This window comes from Anser brachyrhynchus, assembly GCF_964034855.1.
Source record: "Anser brachyrhynchus genome assembly, chromosome: 18".
Taxonomy (NCBI): domain Eukaryota; kingdom Metazoa; phylum Chordata; class Aves; order Anseriformes; family Anatidae; genus Anser; species Anser brachyrhynchus.
This window is the reverse complement of record NC_137711.1, coordinates 4236979-4254537: the sequence shown is the minus strand read 5'-3', so window position 1 is coordinate 4254537 and position 17559 is coordinate 4236979. Positions and strand designations below refer to the sequence as shown.

The 17559-nt window shown below is 43.1% G+C and overlaps 1 protein-coding gene across 24 annotated transcripts in view; it reads left to right on the top strand.

Annotated features, from left to right (window-relative positions):
- Window positions 1–17559, top strand: part of RHBDL3 (rhomboid like 3) — a 72161-nt gene that overhangs the window by 46226 nt on the left and 8376 nt on the right. For all 24 annotated transcript variants that reach the window (XR_013940735.1, XR_013940736.1, XR_013940737.1 and 21 more), the window contains 3 exons: window positions 9427–9651; window positions 10347–10495; window positions 14961–15073. Coding sequence is in view for 21 of the 24 variants with exons in the window: in XM_080561249.1 (XP_080417375.1) it covers window positions 9427–9651; window positions 10347–10495; window positions 14961–15073 (487 nt within the window). In the remaining 3 variants the exon portion in view is untranslated. The remainder of the gene's footprint in view (window positions 1–9426; window positions 9652–10346; window positions 10496–14960; window positions 15074–17559) is intronic.

The following is a 17559-nucleotide window of genomic DNA, read 5'->3' as shown; positions in this document are numbered from 1 at the left end:
TAATGTATAATGATTTGTAACTCTGTGTTCCTGCAGTCAACGTGGGGATTTGATCCCTCCATTTGGGGGATTGGACTAAATGATCTTTCAAGGTCCCTTCCAGTCCCTAACATTCTGTGATTCTGTGCTTCGTCATGCTCACTAGTGCATTGTGCTCTTGGTTTAGAAAAAAAGCTTATTCTAAATGTGAGACAGGTCATATAATCAGAAAAGCATTATAACAGGGTGCAGCTGTCAGGGATCCAGGTTACAGCCTCAGTCTAGCAGTGGTCAGTGTGAAGATGAAATTACACAGATATAATGACATAAAATAGATCTGCTGGACCTAATCAAGCTGTATTATTAGCCCTCTGCATGTGTTTATGTATCGGGTAAAATAAATGAAGAACTATTAAATACCTCACAGTGAGTGTGAGGTTTCTTTCAGTTCTACCTTAATAAACAGAGTGGTCAATAGTACTCTGTGGTCAGCAGCGTATTTATAGTAACAGCTGCTTGTTCTACGGTTTGGTATGTTCAAAGAACCATGTAAGCATTAACTAATCAAACAGTGCAACACTTAGGTAGTGGGAAGAGGTATCTTCTGACTTACTTTACAGAAATGATGGCCCAAGGCCAGCCAGCATGTTGGCAGCAGGCTCAGGAAGAGAACAGGGCTTTTTCTCTCTCCTTGCTTCACTGAGCTTGAGAGCAGAGCAAGCTAATGAGACAGGTGGGAGGTGAAAGGCATGGACGGCCTCCTCCTCCTCTGGGAAATGGGAGATGGTACCAGTCCGCACCTGCCTGAAGTGATTTCTGCAGAATGGCAAATTGCCTTCATTGCTGTTGAATGACTCCTGTAAAGAAGTCATTGATTTTCTATCATCAGCCCTTCTATCCTCCCTATCTGCATTTTTCGCCCTTGCTAATCGATAGGTAATGCAAATGCCAGAATGCTTAAATTACTTACAAGTGGCATCTTTCTCTCTCTTCCTCCAGTTGCTATTGATTTCCAACATCCAAAATTTGTAGGGCTCCTTTTTCCCTTCCTAGTTTCCTGCTTCCAAGCCTTCCTTATGAACTTCCTGATGAAAAGAAACACCACAGTTGACACACAATTGGAACTCTGAAGTTGGTGAAACAGCTCTGATTCACTTTACAGCTGTCAATCTTGGCACAGGCAGTTATGTGGGGCAGTATTAAGCACATGCTTTGTGATTGATTATCATCATCCATCTCTGCTTTTTGCTGAGTTTAATTTGTCTGTTTTGGTAGTTTAGAAAGAATTGATATGCTCTCAAAAATGATGGTGCTGGATCTGGGGACCAGGAAAGCTTATGTCTGCTTTTTAGTTCTCCATCAACATCCGTGAACAGATACTCTCACATGATCAAGCACTGTTGATCAGAGGATCTCTCGTGGCCTCCCAAGCACATCCAAGGTACTAAAATTTGAGCAAGAAGCAAAATGGCACCAATGAAACTCTGGCCACCGGAGAGGCCTTGAGGGGGCGAAGGGGGCTGAGTATCAGAGATGTGTTAAGGTGCAGTTGTTAAAGCAGATGTGTGTAAGTAGTGGCATTCCTACTGGGGTGGTTCACAAGCAGCCCTCATGGTTTCTTCCCAAGCTTGGTGATGAAAAGAGCTGATAAGCTACCTGCAACACTGTCTTACAAAGCTTCAAAGACAAAGTGGTTATCCCCACAGCAGAAAGTAGGGTTTAACTAATGGTCCTCAAGGGAACACAAATGCTCTTCCCCAGCCAGTTCCTGGGATACAATATCCTGTTTTTTCTGTAAGGTGTATTCATTTTGGTAAAAACTGAGTTGGGAGGGTCCTTCCTTTTTTCAGCTCTGCAAAACCCATGATCTTTGTTAAGTTCCCTGGATGCGTGATAGAATGAGGTGCTGCTTATTCTGCAAGTGCTTGGCTACTTACTAGAGAGTCCAATGCTGAGAGATGCTATTAGTGACTTCAGAAGGCATTGTAACTCGGTGATGTGATTATTTCCAAGAGATAGTACAGGCCATAAACTTCACAGAGCAATAGTGTTGATTCCCAGAGGGGCAAAGTGGAGCTGATTCAGCCTGCAGTGTTAGCTTGTATTTTTTTCTTGTGAAAATAAAGTACGTAACTCTTAGCCTTGCTCTGGAAGAGGAAGACTTCTATAAAAACCTAATGTTTAATAAAGCAGATTTGCTAGAAAAGTAAATCACAGCTTATATGGGGACTAAAGCAAAATCTGTTTTGCAGCCCAATGGATCTCACTGCCAGTGCAACTCCACAAAGCAGCCTAGTTCTCTTGAACCACATATGTTGTAAAAGCTGATGTAAATTTATTTAATGTGGTCCAGATTGGACCTGCCAGCATGGGGCAGGAGAATTCTAGGGGAAGGGGTGTGCTTGCCCCGTTGCTTCAACACTGGCACTACCCTGGGAGGTGCCCCTAGTCCATACTGTAGGTCCTGCTATCCCTGGTTTGGATTTCTTGTTCAGAGGACAGGACTGGAAGTCAGGTGGACCTAAGTTTTGTTTCTGGCTCTGCAGCAGACTCACTGTGAATCTCTGAGACAGAATTCATTGCGTACCTTGGGAAAAGCAAAGCACTGCTGCTTCCAACAGAAATATTTAGCTGTAGCTTTGCAGTAACTTGAAACTGATGTCACATCGTGATGGTGAGCAAAATATATTAGCTAATTAAACCCACGTCCTTTGTTTTCCTGATCAAGGGTTAGCACCCGCTTTGCTTTCCCCGGCCTTGTTGGCTTCCAGAGACAGGCTAACTCTACCTCATTTTCTGTGAACAACAGGCATTTTTAAACACTGCGTAACAATAATCAGGTCACCCTAATCCCAACTTTGCTGCTGCCAGCACCGTTACCCTCCAGAGGAAGAATTCCTTTTGTTTTTTGTGATTTTTCTCTCTGGTTTGCTTGGAGTATGCTGCCAGACTGCAAATCCTGTCACTTCGAGAGAAGAAATAAAATTGCAGATGCAGGCTAAGAACTCTGCCAGCCTTTGCTACAAGTGATGGATACACGGGTCTATTGGCTGTGGGAGGAGGATAACTTTGCAGTAGGTTCTTACTTCATGGAAGAGGCTGGAACATAAGCTGTTGGTGGAAGGTTGCCTTGTGCTATGTCCTGCTGAGCTGAATGCTCAAAGGGAGACTTATCTCAAAATAAGTTTCAAGTTGAGTGTTTTAAGCTTAAAAGGCTGTAGCAGAGTAACCTTGGACTTCAGTTCTAGTGGCCTTGTCTGATGCTTGTAGTTTTGTTCTCCCTGCTGCTAATCTGGAAAGGTTTGTTGCAGGAACAGCTGCAGATTTCATAGATCCATCTCTGCCTCTTTGTGCTTCCTATTAGCTGCACCACTGAACCAGGGCACACACCCTGTCAACCATTAAGATGACTCCCATCACTGACCTCAGGGTTTCCTTCAGCTTCCAATGGGACATCCATTTTAGTGCTTCCTCTGTCCTTGATTCACTGTCTTGGCTGAAACTATAGGATTCCTGAGTTCTCGTTCTGGCCTTTGTTCAGAGATATAATAAATATTTAATTCTTAAAAAGGTTTGAAAATCTCTTACTTCAGTATTTGTTCCAATATTATGCTGAGTAAGAAATGCTTTTTCTCAAGAGATGGATGGTTCTGCAAATGAGTGGTTATTTAACTGTGTCCTTATCCATCTCCTGCCTCCTCAATGTATTAAAACCCTTACTGGGGTGAAAGTTCTTACTCCAGGGAGCACTTCCAGGAGCTGGATACCCTCCTGACAGGTGTTCTTCACTCTGCTTTTGTGTTGTTTTCCTTTCCGTGTTGGAGAAAACGAGTGGTGTATCATTTTTAATGCTCCAAGAGCTTGATGTATCTCTTGAGGGGGGAAAAAAAACATCAGAGGGTCAGGTGGGTATCTTGAAACTGAGTAACAGGCATTCAAGAACTGCTTTTGGAGAGTGTTGAGCTTGTACATTGATCTGACTCCACTAGATACTGGCTGCATATACCAGCAGAAGAGAGCATTTTCTTCCAAGTGAACTAGTCTGGCAAATAATCATTATGCCAAATAAAGTGGAACTTAGCACAGAAATTTCCATCCTTAGCCATGGTTCCTCAGCTGTTTCCAATCACATACAGTTGAAACTTGAGAAGCATGATGTCAATTTCAATGGTCATTTTAATTGTGTATATATCTAAAATACATAAGTGAATGGGAAATATTATAAAGGTATTTTAAAAGAAAACTGCTTCAGAAAATAAAATCTGGATTCACTTCAGATGCAGAATCCTCCCCAGTACCAAAGGAAAATGGAACATGTGCTGGGGTTTTGAGGTTTCAAAGTCTGCTGCATTTTGACACAAAGTTATTTGAAATAGTAAGTTAGTCTTGTCTTGTAAGTGCCCTTGTACTATGGTTTACCTTTTCTAATGGAAGTGCTGGAAGCCTGGGATGTTTAGTAAGAGTCCAGACAAAGTCCTGAGCAGGGAAGACTCCTGCAATGACAGCGATAATTTATTTGCTTTCTTCTGCCTCTAACTTTTCTTGAATCCCCAGAAGACACCACTGCTTGGTCAAAGCTAGTCAGGATATTTCCTTTTGTATCCATTTGATACTCCTTGGGAAAGGAAAATGCTACCAGGTTGGTGCAGAGGATGTGAACATCTGTGACAGATGAACTTAATGCTGAGCTATGTGTTCTGGGCAAAGCAGTCTTTACCCACATTAGCATTTTGTAGAAGTGCATATTGAGGGAAGGAAATAAATGTGAATCTTGAAAGCAAAATTGATTGGAAAAGCTGCGTTTGTAAGTAAAGTGGGTTATAAAACTAGAGCTGACAGAGGCTTTTAAAAAAGCATGTGCTAACTTCTGATTTAGTGTTCTGTCTCTTGGAGGATCAGAGCTGGAGAGCTGAATGCATTGCTTGTCGTTGTATGTGTTTAATAATAGCTGGAGACCAACCTCAAAGATGCCAATACCTAGTGGGCAGAAGTCCACGTTTTTCTGAACTTCCTGAATGAGTCTAAATAAAAACCATAAAGAGGGTGCTGTGCCCCACACAAGCCATTTAACTGGACATGGGGAAATGCTACCTGACTTGGCTGTCTTTTATCATACCCTTGTGAAGGGCAGCAGTAGCATAGATAGCCAAGAAACCTGGAGAAGTTGGTCTGCTAGTGGGAAAAGCCAGGTTCCGCTGCAAGTTGTAGGCTGAGATTAATTCTAGATTGACGTGTCCTGAACAAAAGCAGGGCTTTGTAATCCACTGAAGTTTTACACTGTCCCATACTAGACTGCAAGGACTCATCCTAAATTTTGACATTTTCAATATAGAAAACAGATTCATATCTAAGTGGGCAAAAACTGTCCTTCCCATCCAATGCATCAAACATACCCTTTGAGCAGAGCTGTAGCACTAAGCCTGCTTTTGTTTTGGTGTGTTAATACCGAAGGGCAGCGATGGCAGCACATGGTTACAGGTCATGTCAGCCTGGCTGTTTTGCAAGGGAAATTTCTCTCTGCATAATAACTATTTGCAGGCATGAAGGACTAAGGGGACGTGTTGTTTCCTCTCCCGATTCCCCATATACTATTTTCTGTACTCATCTGCCTGTAGCTTTAATATCACGCTCATTAAAGAAGTCCCAGATCAATTGCATGAAGAGAAGTGGGGTGGGCTGCCCTGAGCTTCTGGAGCTGCAATAACGTGCAGGCCGACAATGGGTCTAGTGTTCTTTCAGCTGATGATTAAATGCTTGGCTCATAAATACCAATATTATGTAACTCCTAAATCAAGTCAGCAAATTGTGACCATATGGGAGACTTTCTGTTTGGAAAGATTTGAGTACTCCAAAGTTGGTCTGAAGAACAAAATAGGCTTCTTATCAAGAGTTGGTGGGAGCAGCAGTAGTGACTTAATCCTCTGTCTTTCCTTGTGCCTTGGTTTCACTTCACCTCCTAGCCTGAGATTAAAACCATGATCCTAAGGCCTGTGGGGTTATGTGAGTAGGCCCAGGACTGCGGTGTTTGCTTGAGTCCTGGCAGTCAGCTGTGCTGCCTCTTCGGAGCTTGTTGGCGTGATGGGCAATGAGTGCAGGTGGGGGCCAGCAGGAAGACTTCTTACTGAAAGGCCTAATTTTATCGGGTGCTGAGTACATCCAGTTATCTCTATTTTAATGGATCGTGGGAGCTTTTGGGCATGCATAGTATGTTCCTGACGCTCTGTGTGTCCCTGCCTTACTTGGGCGTAAAACCATACCAAGGCTATGGCATTTAGAGGGAACCTGGGCCTTCTTTCAACGTCCTCTGCTCAAAAGGAGACTTGACAAATAATTTTTTTTGTGTTTCTGCCTGAGGTGGCAGGAGGTTTAGCTAGTGCTCGTAAGGGCTCTGAACAGTTAGAGTTGTAATTATGGGTACCAAAAGGCTTTTAATTTTCTAGGTAAATTGAAACCTGGCTCCTACTGACATAGCACCTGCTGTTGTTGGTAGATGCAGGGAGTCTCCTGTTCCTTGCCGGTCATGTTCCCTCCAAGGAGTGTGGTGCGTTGCAATCTGGGGAGAATACACTTGGTGCTCTATCCTCTGCAGGACTGCAACAGTTCAAGACTTGCTCCATTTTATTTGCTGGCAGTTTTCTCATTGCCTCTTTGCTAAGAGTGCCTCACGGTGTATAGAAATAACCTTGTTGTTTGTGTTTGAGGCCAGGTCATTCTCCAGCAGTCGTATTTGCTACCCAGAGAGCCGTCAGCATTTTGCTCAAGGGTTTCCCTTGCTCTTGTAATATCAACATTTACTGCTTTTCCATCACTATTGGTTTAAATAACTCTTGGTGTTTTATCATCCAGATGTGACTAGAAACAACCAATATGGAACACCTTGTAAAAGTAATGGAGTGTGAGAACAGGTAGTTGAGAGAACAAAGGTACAACTGCCTATCGTCATTCGTTGGAGGAAATCATTGTCATAAGCTTCCATTTTATCTTCTTTGTGACATGTGGAAGGTCCTGTTTTATTTTCCTGTTTTGGAGGAGGAAGGCAGAGCTCTCTACTGGGCAGAAGGGCTTGAGGTCAGTGCAGCCTAGTGATCAGAGAATTCCAGCAACCTGGACTCTTCTACTAATTCTAGTGTATGACCTTGAGCAAGTCACTTAGTGCTGGGAGGTCCAGTTTATCACCTCCTCAGAAGAGCCAGAAGCTTTGTTCATCTGACATGTGACTTCCACAGTGATCCTACAATATTCCACTCTTATCAAAAGCAAGGAGACCATTTCTCTTGTGCTTGGTTATTACGTTGAGGAATGCCTTCAGAAACATCACTGTGATGAATTTGCACTGATCTGACTGTTTGAGCTCTCTGGGCAGCATTAGCACTAATACAGAACAGGACACTGAACTGATGTTGATATGCTAAATTCAGGCAATTGAACTGAGCAGGTTCCTTTTGCCATGCTTAGCAGTAACAGAGAGATTCAGTGGTGCTCGAGTTAGGATCCTCTGCTGAACAAATGCAAGGAAATTTCTGTTACAATCTTAGCACAGACACAAATGTTGGCAGCCTCTGGGAATTCCCTCTCGTCTCTCTTACCAGTGTCTGCAGCAAGGAGGTGTTCCTCTGCTGAGAATAGTCAGCAATTTTTGATGCTGAACTGCAATGGTCATTTTCTTTGATTTGATCAGGAAACTATGATCTTCTACTAAAGTGCTGCAGCAGGAAAAGGTGCTGATCGCTTTGTGGTAGGCAGGCAAATCATATGTATTGCTGTAATTAGAATAGACATAGCAGCAGCTTCAGGTGACTGTCAGGTATTTGCATCTGTAGTAGGCAAATGTAGCTTCAATCTCAATTTAATCTCATCCACAAGAGGAGTGAAGCCAGAGAGAACAGAATAAACTCTGCAAGGGAGCATCCTCAGTGTGTCTCTGACAGACAGCGAACTTGAGCCAGTGCAAGGTCATTAGGTGACTAAAGATGATTTATGAGAGGGATGTTGATCACCCACAAATGCTAAGAAAAGCCTTTCACCTGGTGGATGTTTCTCAGTGAATTTCTGCATTGGAGGGAAGGAGGGACAGGCTGCAAACAGAGGGCTAAGTAGGGATGGGCAGCTGCTGGGAGAAAGGGGCACAGTGCCTGTGTGCAGAGCTTGAAAGGCCATTGAACCATCACCTCGGGTGGCCCCCTCATCTTCCTCCAGTGATTAACAGGACCTGGCTCCCTGCAGTGATTACTGTGTTTTAAGCAGCTTGGTCCAGCTCGAAACAATTACTCAGCTGCCTGGGCACTGAGAGTCGAAGCTCTGGACTTTGCTGTCTTTGAGATATTAGCCAAAACCAGTGTGATCCACAACAACTACAAGTCAATGCTGTTGAACATCATCTCTCATTTGGTCCTGGGAGGCTGAATATGCTGATAGTTTCTGAGATCAGGTGGCAATTCTCTAAGAAGGGGGACCAAGCTTTGCTGCCTTTTACTGTAAAAGGTCCCCTTACAATGTTTTTAATGCACAGATAGATATTTTATCTTTTTAAGGCTTCTCTACCAAAGGTTCAGCCAGTACAGACAGTGACACTAATGCAGTAGGTTTGTTTGACATCAGGGCTAATTAGCAATTACCCAAATCTTGGAGCAAGCACTCTCAGACCAGACTTTTTTTTCCTCCCAAGCAGGCTAGGCATAAAATTCCATCTGCCTAATTTGCAAATGCAATTGCTTTAATTATGCATCCAAATTGGGAAAGTGTATGCTCAAAAGATAGATAGCTAATTCTGTGCACGTCTGATGATAATGTGTATACAAGTCAGCACTGTCTCAAAATCTGCTCCCTCTGAGGATAACTTTAAAAAAAATAAAAAATAGATCCTCTCCTTTTGCAAGTTTACAGCAGCTAGACAGCCTGTATAGCAGTTTAGTCTGTGTTTTGTTGGTATTGCTTGTGTCTTGTTTTCGTTTTACACAAGGGAATAATTTTCCTTTCCCAGAGCTAAATCCTGCCAACAAGGATCAGAACATAAGGGTTAGCTGCTGTGAATGTACCTGCTTCTGCATTCAAGAAATTCCCTGCCTCTAGAAGTGGCAGGTGCAGGGAAGTGCAATAGAGCAGGGAAGGTGAAGGGAAGGAGGACAGTGCATCTGTGGATGGAGGCTGGCAAATGGGCCAGAGAGTTCAGCTGCGTACAGCAGCAGCCTCTGCTCTACTTTGCCAGTGTTCTGCCCTGACCTCATTTATTGGCACCATAGGAGATCCTGGTGCTGCTTTTTCTTGCACCCCATGTAGGTCACCTTGTGATCAGGCTGAGACTTGGTCCCTATGGCTCCAGCCTGGTGGTGGTTCTCCTGACTGCATGGGTCTTGTGCTGCCAGATTGGTACTAATCTCCCCTGACAACTGTCAGGCCCTGCCTGGCCTTGCTTTGTCCTCATGGTTTCCTCCTTTTCTTTTTACCCAGATGAGCAACAAAAGGTCGAATAGTTTCCGCCAAGCCATCCTTCAGGGGAACAGGAGGCTGTGCAGCAAGGCGCTGCTGGAGGAAACAGGGCTGAGCCTGTCACAGAGGCTGATCCGGCACGTTGCGTATGAGACCCTGCCACGAGAGATAGACCGCAAGTGGTACTATGACAGCTATACCTGCTGCCCTCCGCCCTGGTTCATGATTACCATCACTATTGTAGAGGCAAGTACCTTAATGCCCTGTCTCTGGAAACCCACCCCACGCTGCCCAGGCCTTTGCTGGGACACGAACAAGGACTAGCGTGGGACTAGTTTGGACCCAGACAAGGACAAGTGTGAAGCTGATATGACCATCTTGGCTTGCCTATGTATGTGTGTGTAAATGGAGACTGTGGTCCTATCTATCTCCATGTGTGGTGATTAGTCATTGAAGCAATTTGTGTATGAAACCACGGAATCTGGGAAACCAAAGTTTTTTTGAAGAGTGAAAACCAGGGTAGTTTTAGGGGTAATTCAAATAATGGAAATAGAAATAAAATTCCTATGCTCTTTGAATGGAGAGAAAAAGGAGGGAACAGACACTAGATTAATTATCCTCACCTTATTTCTTTCTCCAATAAGGCCTTTGTATAATTGCTAAGTGATGCACTGGAATAAGCAAGGAGAAGGATATCCTATGGCACTGATTCGTAGGGTGCTGAGTTCCTCTGACTCAGTGGCTGGCTTGTTACAGAAAGCCATATACATGGTTATGCCAATGTGTTGCAGGTTCCACACAATAGGGAACTTTCACAGTGAATGGCTGTCAGATGGGAGAAAAGTTGTTTTACAGTTGGCTTCCCATTCATGATTTTGAGTTGCAGTGTTTTTCAGTTAGAGAAGGCATTTGCTAACTAAGGAATCTCCCTGCTCTTCTAGGTTGCCTTTTTCCTTTACAACGGAGTGGTACTAGACAGATTTGTGCTGCAAGTCACCCATCCCTTATACCTGAAGAACGCACTACTTTATCATCCTCAGCTCCGTGCTCAGGCTTGGAGGTACCTAACCTACATATTCATGCATGCAGGGTGAGTACTTACAAACTGGAGAGATTCCCCACAGTTCAGGTTCCCTAGAGAGAGGCAGGAGGAGGAAGCAACTGAATCAGCTCATTAATCAATTTTAAAAAAACCCAAATGCAATAATTCTAAATTTGTCATATAATCTGTAGCTGTTCTGGAGTGTTGGGCAATGAGGAGCAAACCTTCACAGCTGTCTGAAGGTAGGAGGCAACATAAGGATCTTAAGAGATGCTGCTCTTCTCCCTGCAGTGTTGGGACCACACCAACTTCTTAGTGTGCACTTCCCTGTGCGTACTTCCTAAAACTCACCAGACTGAAGTGCAGTGTCCCTCTAGAGGAGGTGTACAACTGGTGTAACGAGTCTGCAGAGATGCTGAACTGGTATTTAAGAACTATATGTTGTATTTTTGCTAGAGTTTCTAGCTGAGGTTGGAAAAGTCGATTAAACTCCCTGTGCCTATATTATACCATCACTTAGTAACGTTGTCCCTTCTGTAGGGACTGAGGTAATGCCTAGAAGCCTGAGTCAAGACTGACCTCCTGGTTTGTACACACTGTACAAACACCAGTGTTCCCGAAGAGCTGACAGTCTCAAATGACCAGATGGGCAGAGAATGGTTCATCTAATGCAAAATTAAGATGCAGAGTAAAATGAGTTGTCCTTCATTCCATGGGAGGTATGTAGCAGACTTGTGAAGAGAATTCAAGGCATGGCAATTCTAATTCTGTGTTTCTGGACTGCACCAGTCCTCTCAAGATTCGAAGAGACTTAATTATGTGATGTTTGTGATGCCATGGTGATGAGTGAGTGTCACAGGAAAGTTCATCTCTGTACGAAACACTCTACCCCCTCTGTGAGCTTTCTCAGATCATTATCTTCACACATTCCTGGCAGATAATTGCAATTTTCTTTAATTCTGTCAGTGAAGAATCAGAGCAACAAGATTTTTAGCTGTGGTTTATAGTCTGAAAGTGGATAAAGATTCTTTATTCTTAAACAGAAAGCTTATATTCCAATCAGTCAATGTTCTCCTTTAAAAGGCCAGAAAGATCAAGAGGATCTTTTCCTTTTTCCACTGGGAAGCTGATGTCCCTTCTCTGCCATGGAATAACAGCCTCAGTGTGTAATTGCCCTTGAGTGCAAGATGTGCCTCAGATCTCTAAATAAAAATCATAGTTGGGACAGAACGGACTTGACTCAAGGGGAGAGTAGAAAAAAATTCTAGAGGAAACTTCTAAATGTGGTGACATCTGTACTCTACATGCTAAATCCTTCAAAAAAAATCCTGTGTACAGAGGTGTAAATCTACAAGTGGAGGCCGTTGGGCTTAGATGTGAGGCTGGTTATGTAATGAGAATTAGAAAGATCCATCGCTGAGAATGTGGGGGAAACTGGGATTGTAAAAAGAAGGACCACTTAATTTTAACTAATGCAAACTAATTTGTATCTGAGTTTTCTTCTGGTTTTGTTGTTGTTCTACTGTATCACTTCTGTAACCATAGATTGCTCTGGAATTCCTTTGAAGAGAAGCACCTGCACAATGACAATTTTTCAGCTCTTAAATGTCTTCCTGTGTCACTTGTGGCTTCCTTTCCTAACCTGTGTAAGGTCACCCTTATCTGTAGCAGGCTGTACTCTGGCATTCTCCACATTTATTGTCTGAAAAATAACAGATTTATTTCACATCTGTGGCCAGCTTTGTGATGAACAATGGTGAAGGTGGCGTGCAGAAGACTCATTGTTTTTGTGATGGATTCCAAATTCTTTAGCTACATAGCCCTCAGAACAATGGAGAGTCCTGCTGGAACAATAAACCCCAGGACTTATTTGCAGTAGCTAGAGTTAAGCTAACTGTTCACTTATTGCTAACTCATATGTGTGAAGCTCCTTTCATATCAGGAGGACAGATAAATCTTAGAAGGGTAATAATGTTTGTAGTGGAAGCCCATCATTCTCCTCTTGTTTTCAAATGAGAGGCTAACACAGTGTCATGGGATTTATTGTTGTTCTGTTCCCAGCTGAGACTTTAAGATGGTAATGTGGACTGCTGCTTAATTTAGGGCACTTGGTCTGCTTTTTTGAAGAGCTAGTGACAGTCAGAAGGTGTCCAAGAAGGCAGCAGTTGCTAAGGCTTGGGTGGCTGTGCCTCTAGAAAGATCCCAAAAATGCATGGACCATGTGATGGTCCCAATGGAGAGAGCTTTGTCAAGGGCTGAAAAGCCGGGCAAAGTTGTAAATTCTGCCCTTCTGCTTTCATGGAAAGCAGACGTTGATTATCGGGGGCCCACACATTTGTAACACTGCCATAACTAATGTCTTGCATTGATGCTCAGTCCCATTTGTTTGGTCTCAGGGAAGAAGAAAGTCTTTAATAAATCAATGGAATTGTCATTTCAAGAATGACGCGTTCAGCACCGGCAAAGGCTAATTATATTTTATGGGTGCTTATTGACTGTGGAGCCTTCAATGCTCTTAGCATGATGGGGAGAGGTAGTGAATGGGATCACTCCTGGAAAGTCTTTTAAGAACAGCTGTGAATCAGAGCGGTCACTTTAGTCTAGGATAAACTTTGCCGAGCCCTTACAAAAGCTGCCTTTGAGAAGCAAGCCCCAGTGCTTTGTGTGAAAATGTCAGGCGCTGCCTCATGACGTTAACTGCCAGCTGAAGCTTCTTTCCTCCCCATGGTAAAAGGGCACTTGGATGGTTTGACTATATTCTGTGATCTCTGTGTGACCTTTGCTGGTTGTTCCTAATTTAGTTCCCAAGTTCTGTGTACATGCAGGATCAAAATGGGTGCCAGAATACACCCCTGCCCCCATGGCCTCAAAAGCTCCAAGCAAGATGATAAACATAGTTACATTCTCTAATTTGCTACAATGGCAAACTGTGGTGCTCAGTGTCTCATGCAGGGAGATAAACTTGCTCTTAGAGAAAAATTAAGTGGTAACAAACCCATTAAGATACCCAGAAAGGTCTGTTTTCTGCAGCATCGTTTCTAGCAGCCTTTTCTGGTCCTACTTTAATCCTCCTGTATGAGATGATTGTATCCTTAGTGCATCTATCTTACCATCAACACTTTTTTATGATGTATATGGGAAATTGCTATGGTAACATGAAGACTAAAACAGTGAAAATACATGCAACTTAAACCAATTATTTCTAGGGGAGCAATTCATTTCTTGTATAAAATACAACATAGATTTACATTACCTACTTTGCACTTCTTCCCCCAAAAGACACCAGTCTTCTCCACTAAGGGTGCCATCGGGTCCTTTCAGTCCACCTTTCAGTGAAAGCAGTCGGGTACTTTTTCATGAAGAAAAGAGTATACTCCTGGGTCCAGTGTTATGTGGCCATTTAGCAAGGGTCACAGCCCTGTGAGCACAGAATAAATCTCAGGTGCTAGCTGAGTATTGAAGAGGGAACCTGTTCAGATGCCTGTTGCTGCTGTTACATCACTGGAAGACCCTGCAGTTGTTAAAGCCATGGGTAAATACTTGTATGAAGCTTTGAAAAGTAGCAAGACAGTTTTGTTAAGTATTATTGATTAGAATATCAAAGAACTTGCTTTAAACATGTTGATTCATCACAGCAGAAATCTGCTGCACGTGGTCTTTACCTAATATGAACATCTTGGCTGTCACACTCTCCCCCTTTAGGCTGCAAGTGGTCCCACAGTTGCTGATGAGTGCAGCAGGGTTTGCTACAAGACAAGTCTTAGCCCTGCTCTTTCCATTGCATTTAACAGGAGTTTTGCTGAGTGCGATGGGAATAGCAGTAGGAGAACAAGCAGCTTCACTGGCTACACCTGGCATCCCGCTGGATGGCTAACTTCAGCCAGACATAAAATACCCTCTGCTTCCCAATTTGGCCATGATCACTTGGAGGTTGGCTCAGCAGAAAAGGGTGGGGGGCAGATAGTACAAACAGTAAAGCTGCATTGTGTGTCAGGAGGAGACTGTAATTGTTTTGGGACTGCTAGGCTTACCTTGCTTTTGATTCAATATCTGCTCCCCATTATGTCAACATAATATGTGCAGGGAAAAGCTATATCACCAGGAAAGAAAAGGAGAGGAGTGAGTCTAGTTTCTAGCTGCTTTTCCTGGCTCTACTGCAATCTTGCTGCATTTTTGGACAAGTCATTTAACTTCTTTGCATTTTTTCAAATCTTCTATTAAAAAAAAAAAAGAAAAGTCTCACTAAGAACTGAATGTGTGTGAGGTCTTCGGCTGAAAGGCGCTGGGAAGATATAAAAAGATGATGAGCAGGAAAGAAAGAAGGAACATCACAACTCTTGGTCTGATTGTTTCAGGAACCATTGTTTTTTCCCAGTGTTAAAATTTACTTTCATGAAGCAGATGCTATTTGATCTCATTTTGAGATATGTCTGTCACAAAGTTAGAGAAGGGAGATGAAGAGTTAGAAAAGGAGACAACTTTTTTTTTTTTCCCCTTTCTTTTCTTGCTGCAGGATAGAACACCTTGGACTCAATGTTGTCCTTCAGCTCCTGGTTGGGGTTCCCTTGGAAATGGTGCATGGAGCTGCAAGGATCAGCTTTGTGTATGTCGCTGGAGTTGTAGCAGGTGGGTTACACCTCTAGATGCCCTAGATGGAGAGGCATCTGAAAGTGATCTGTGATGAATTAACACAGAAGAAATGTTTTGTGACATTTGGGCATAGAAGAGCAGTCACTGATTTTCTCTGTTTTGAAATTCTTTTGGAGGCTGGAAGTGGGAAATATGCTACAACCTGACATCTGTTTCTAACTATCCATAGGCATAGTGTTTAGGAGACGTGCTTTAAAAACAACAACAACCAAAAATAAAATAAAAAAATAGCCTTGCTGTAGCTGGTCTTCCTGAACGTGGCAGTCGTGCTGTCATGGTGTACCTTTCCTCATGTCCCATAGAGGCCTAAAAGAAAAGTGTTATCATAGATGCCTGCATGAAGAATCTTCCCCCTACTCCTTCTCACCCCAAGGTCCTGTGCCTGTTCTTCCTCCATTTGTCCTATGCTGTCTGGTTCCTACAGCTACAGCCTGAGTAAGCAGGAAGTATTTGGTTGTAGCTTGTGAGCAGCTCACAGGAATCTGGAAATTCATTTAATCATGAAGCCATAGGTTTTGATTGATTTTTAGTTTGTTTTGTATTGCTTTTATTTATGTTTGGCATTTCCAGCAGTTTGGAGGTGATGAAAGTTAGCTGACAATAGATCAACATCTAATTAAAAAAGGAGAGGGTGAGAACAACCAAGGGCTTCGCAGTGGAACTCAGACAAGGATCGACTGCCTTTAGCTCAAGATTTATGGTGATTTTCTTTCCAGCCTCATAACTTTATTTTTTTCATAATGAGCAGATAAAGCTATTGTAAAATAGGCTGCATTGAGTGCTAATAAATCCTGCGTTCCAGAAGGGAGACCGTGAAAAGAATAATTGGGATAGGACATGAGACTAGGCATGGTACAAACACCATGCTCATTAACGGAGAGAAAGCAGTTAGCAGACCAGCTCCAGAGTCCCTTGCCTATTATTTTAATAAGCATTAAAGTGGTCCCCAGTCTGCAACTTTGCAGGCACAAACTCTTCTACTTAGATCAGTCTGACAAGTCATGGGGCTTCACTTGTGTACGTACATATTGCACATCTGTGCCAGGGAAGCAAAGCAAGTAAACACTGAATGTGCCGTGATTGAGAGCAAGTGAGCGCTGTGAGTTGCCAGCTGCCTCTTGGATTCCTGTGGCCATGGGCTTGCTGGCAGGGTCTGTAGGGCCAGAGACAGGCTTCGCTGGGCATTGGGCTGGGCTGAACTCTTAGGGCTGTGCAGGCTGTACCCAGAGCCTGAGCGAGGCTCACTAGCCCACCCAGCATTACTGGTGTTTCTGCTACACGAATGATCTCACCTATTTTTTTCTCAGGCTGCCACATCCTCATAGACTTGCCTTTCATACCTCGTAACCTGTGAATTGCATGCCAAGTAAATAAAAGTACCAAAAGGAAAGGGAAAACTTCCGTCCTTTAGTGTAGGATGGAACTATAAAGGTGATCGAACAGTCTCAGACAGAAAAGCATCCCATGATGCCTTTACCTATTTGAGTTGTTAGCCAATTATTAAACATGCCTTATTCTTTGATGTATGCCAGGAGATGGAGGAAAAAGCATACGTATGCTGAGGATCTGGCAATTTAAAGATAAAGCAGCTCCTAAACAACCAGGAATAAACAGTCAAATGCAGACACATGCTACAGTGGCCACTTCCTACTTTTATGTTGGTTTTTTTCCTTATTTGTCTGGCTTTGCTAAAAGGACATGTGGAAATGCAGGGTGAGAAGTGTGTGCTCAGTGCTGTGTCCAAGCGTTTAACTGCAAGTTGTCATTAATCCTTTCTTAACTTCTAATTAACTTTTTCCTTAATGGCAGTGCTTAAGAGATGAAAAGTCTCAGGGCCATAGAGTGAAGAAGGGAGCTATGAGCAGAGCTGGCTGGTGGAACCTTGGCTCTGTCTTGACCCAGAATCACCTGAGCAATTAGCGAAGAAGTCTGTTAGAAGATTCTGTACTGCTTATGACTCTCTCAAGATTTGTTGTTGCATTTTTCCCCTTTCCTGCTCATCATAAACACCTTCATTAACCCTGCCTTGTGACACCAAGTCTGCCTTTGTCTCTCTTCAGTTACTCTTAAAGTTTGCAAAGAAAGGAGCTTTGAGCAGGTCCAGGCCTCTAATTGCAATAAAGAGAAGCAGTGTCTGTTTGGATTTATTGTTAGTAGTGGTGCCTTTATGTGACTGACCTGTCATTTTGCCATCTCGTGTTTACTGCCTCCATCCAGGTTATTTTTAGGTAGTTTTACTCTGCAGTTTTATAAGTACTGTGCTTTGATCAGAGTCCTCAGTTTAAGTTACCAGTCCCCAGTTCCTTTTCACTGTGCAAATATTTAATCTTTCCAGCACGGGAGCTACTTCTATTTTATCCTCAGAAGAGGGAAAAGACAAAGACACTTGTCTGTCTTCTGCTTCCTTGTTGCTTTGATCAGGGTGTAAGTACCTTTTGCAGCATAGTGTTGAAGATACGTTG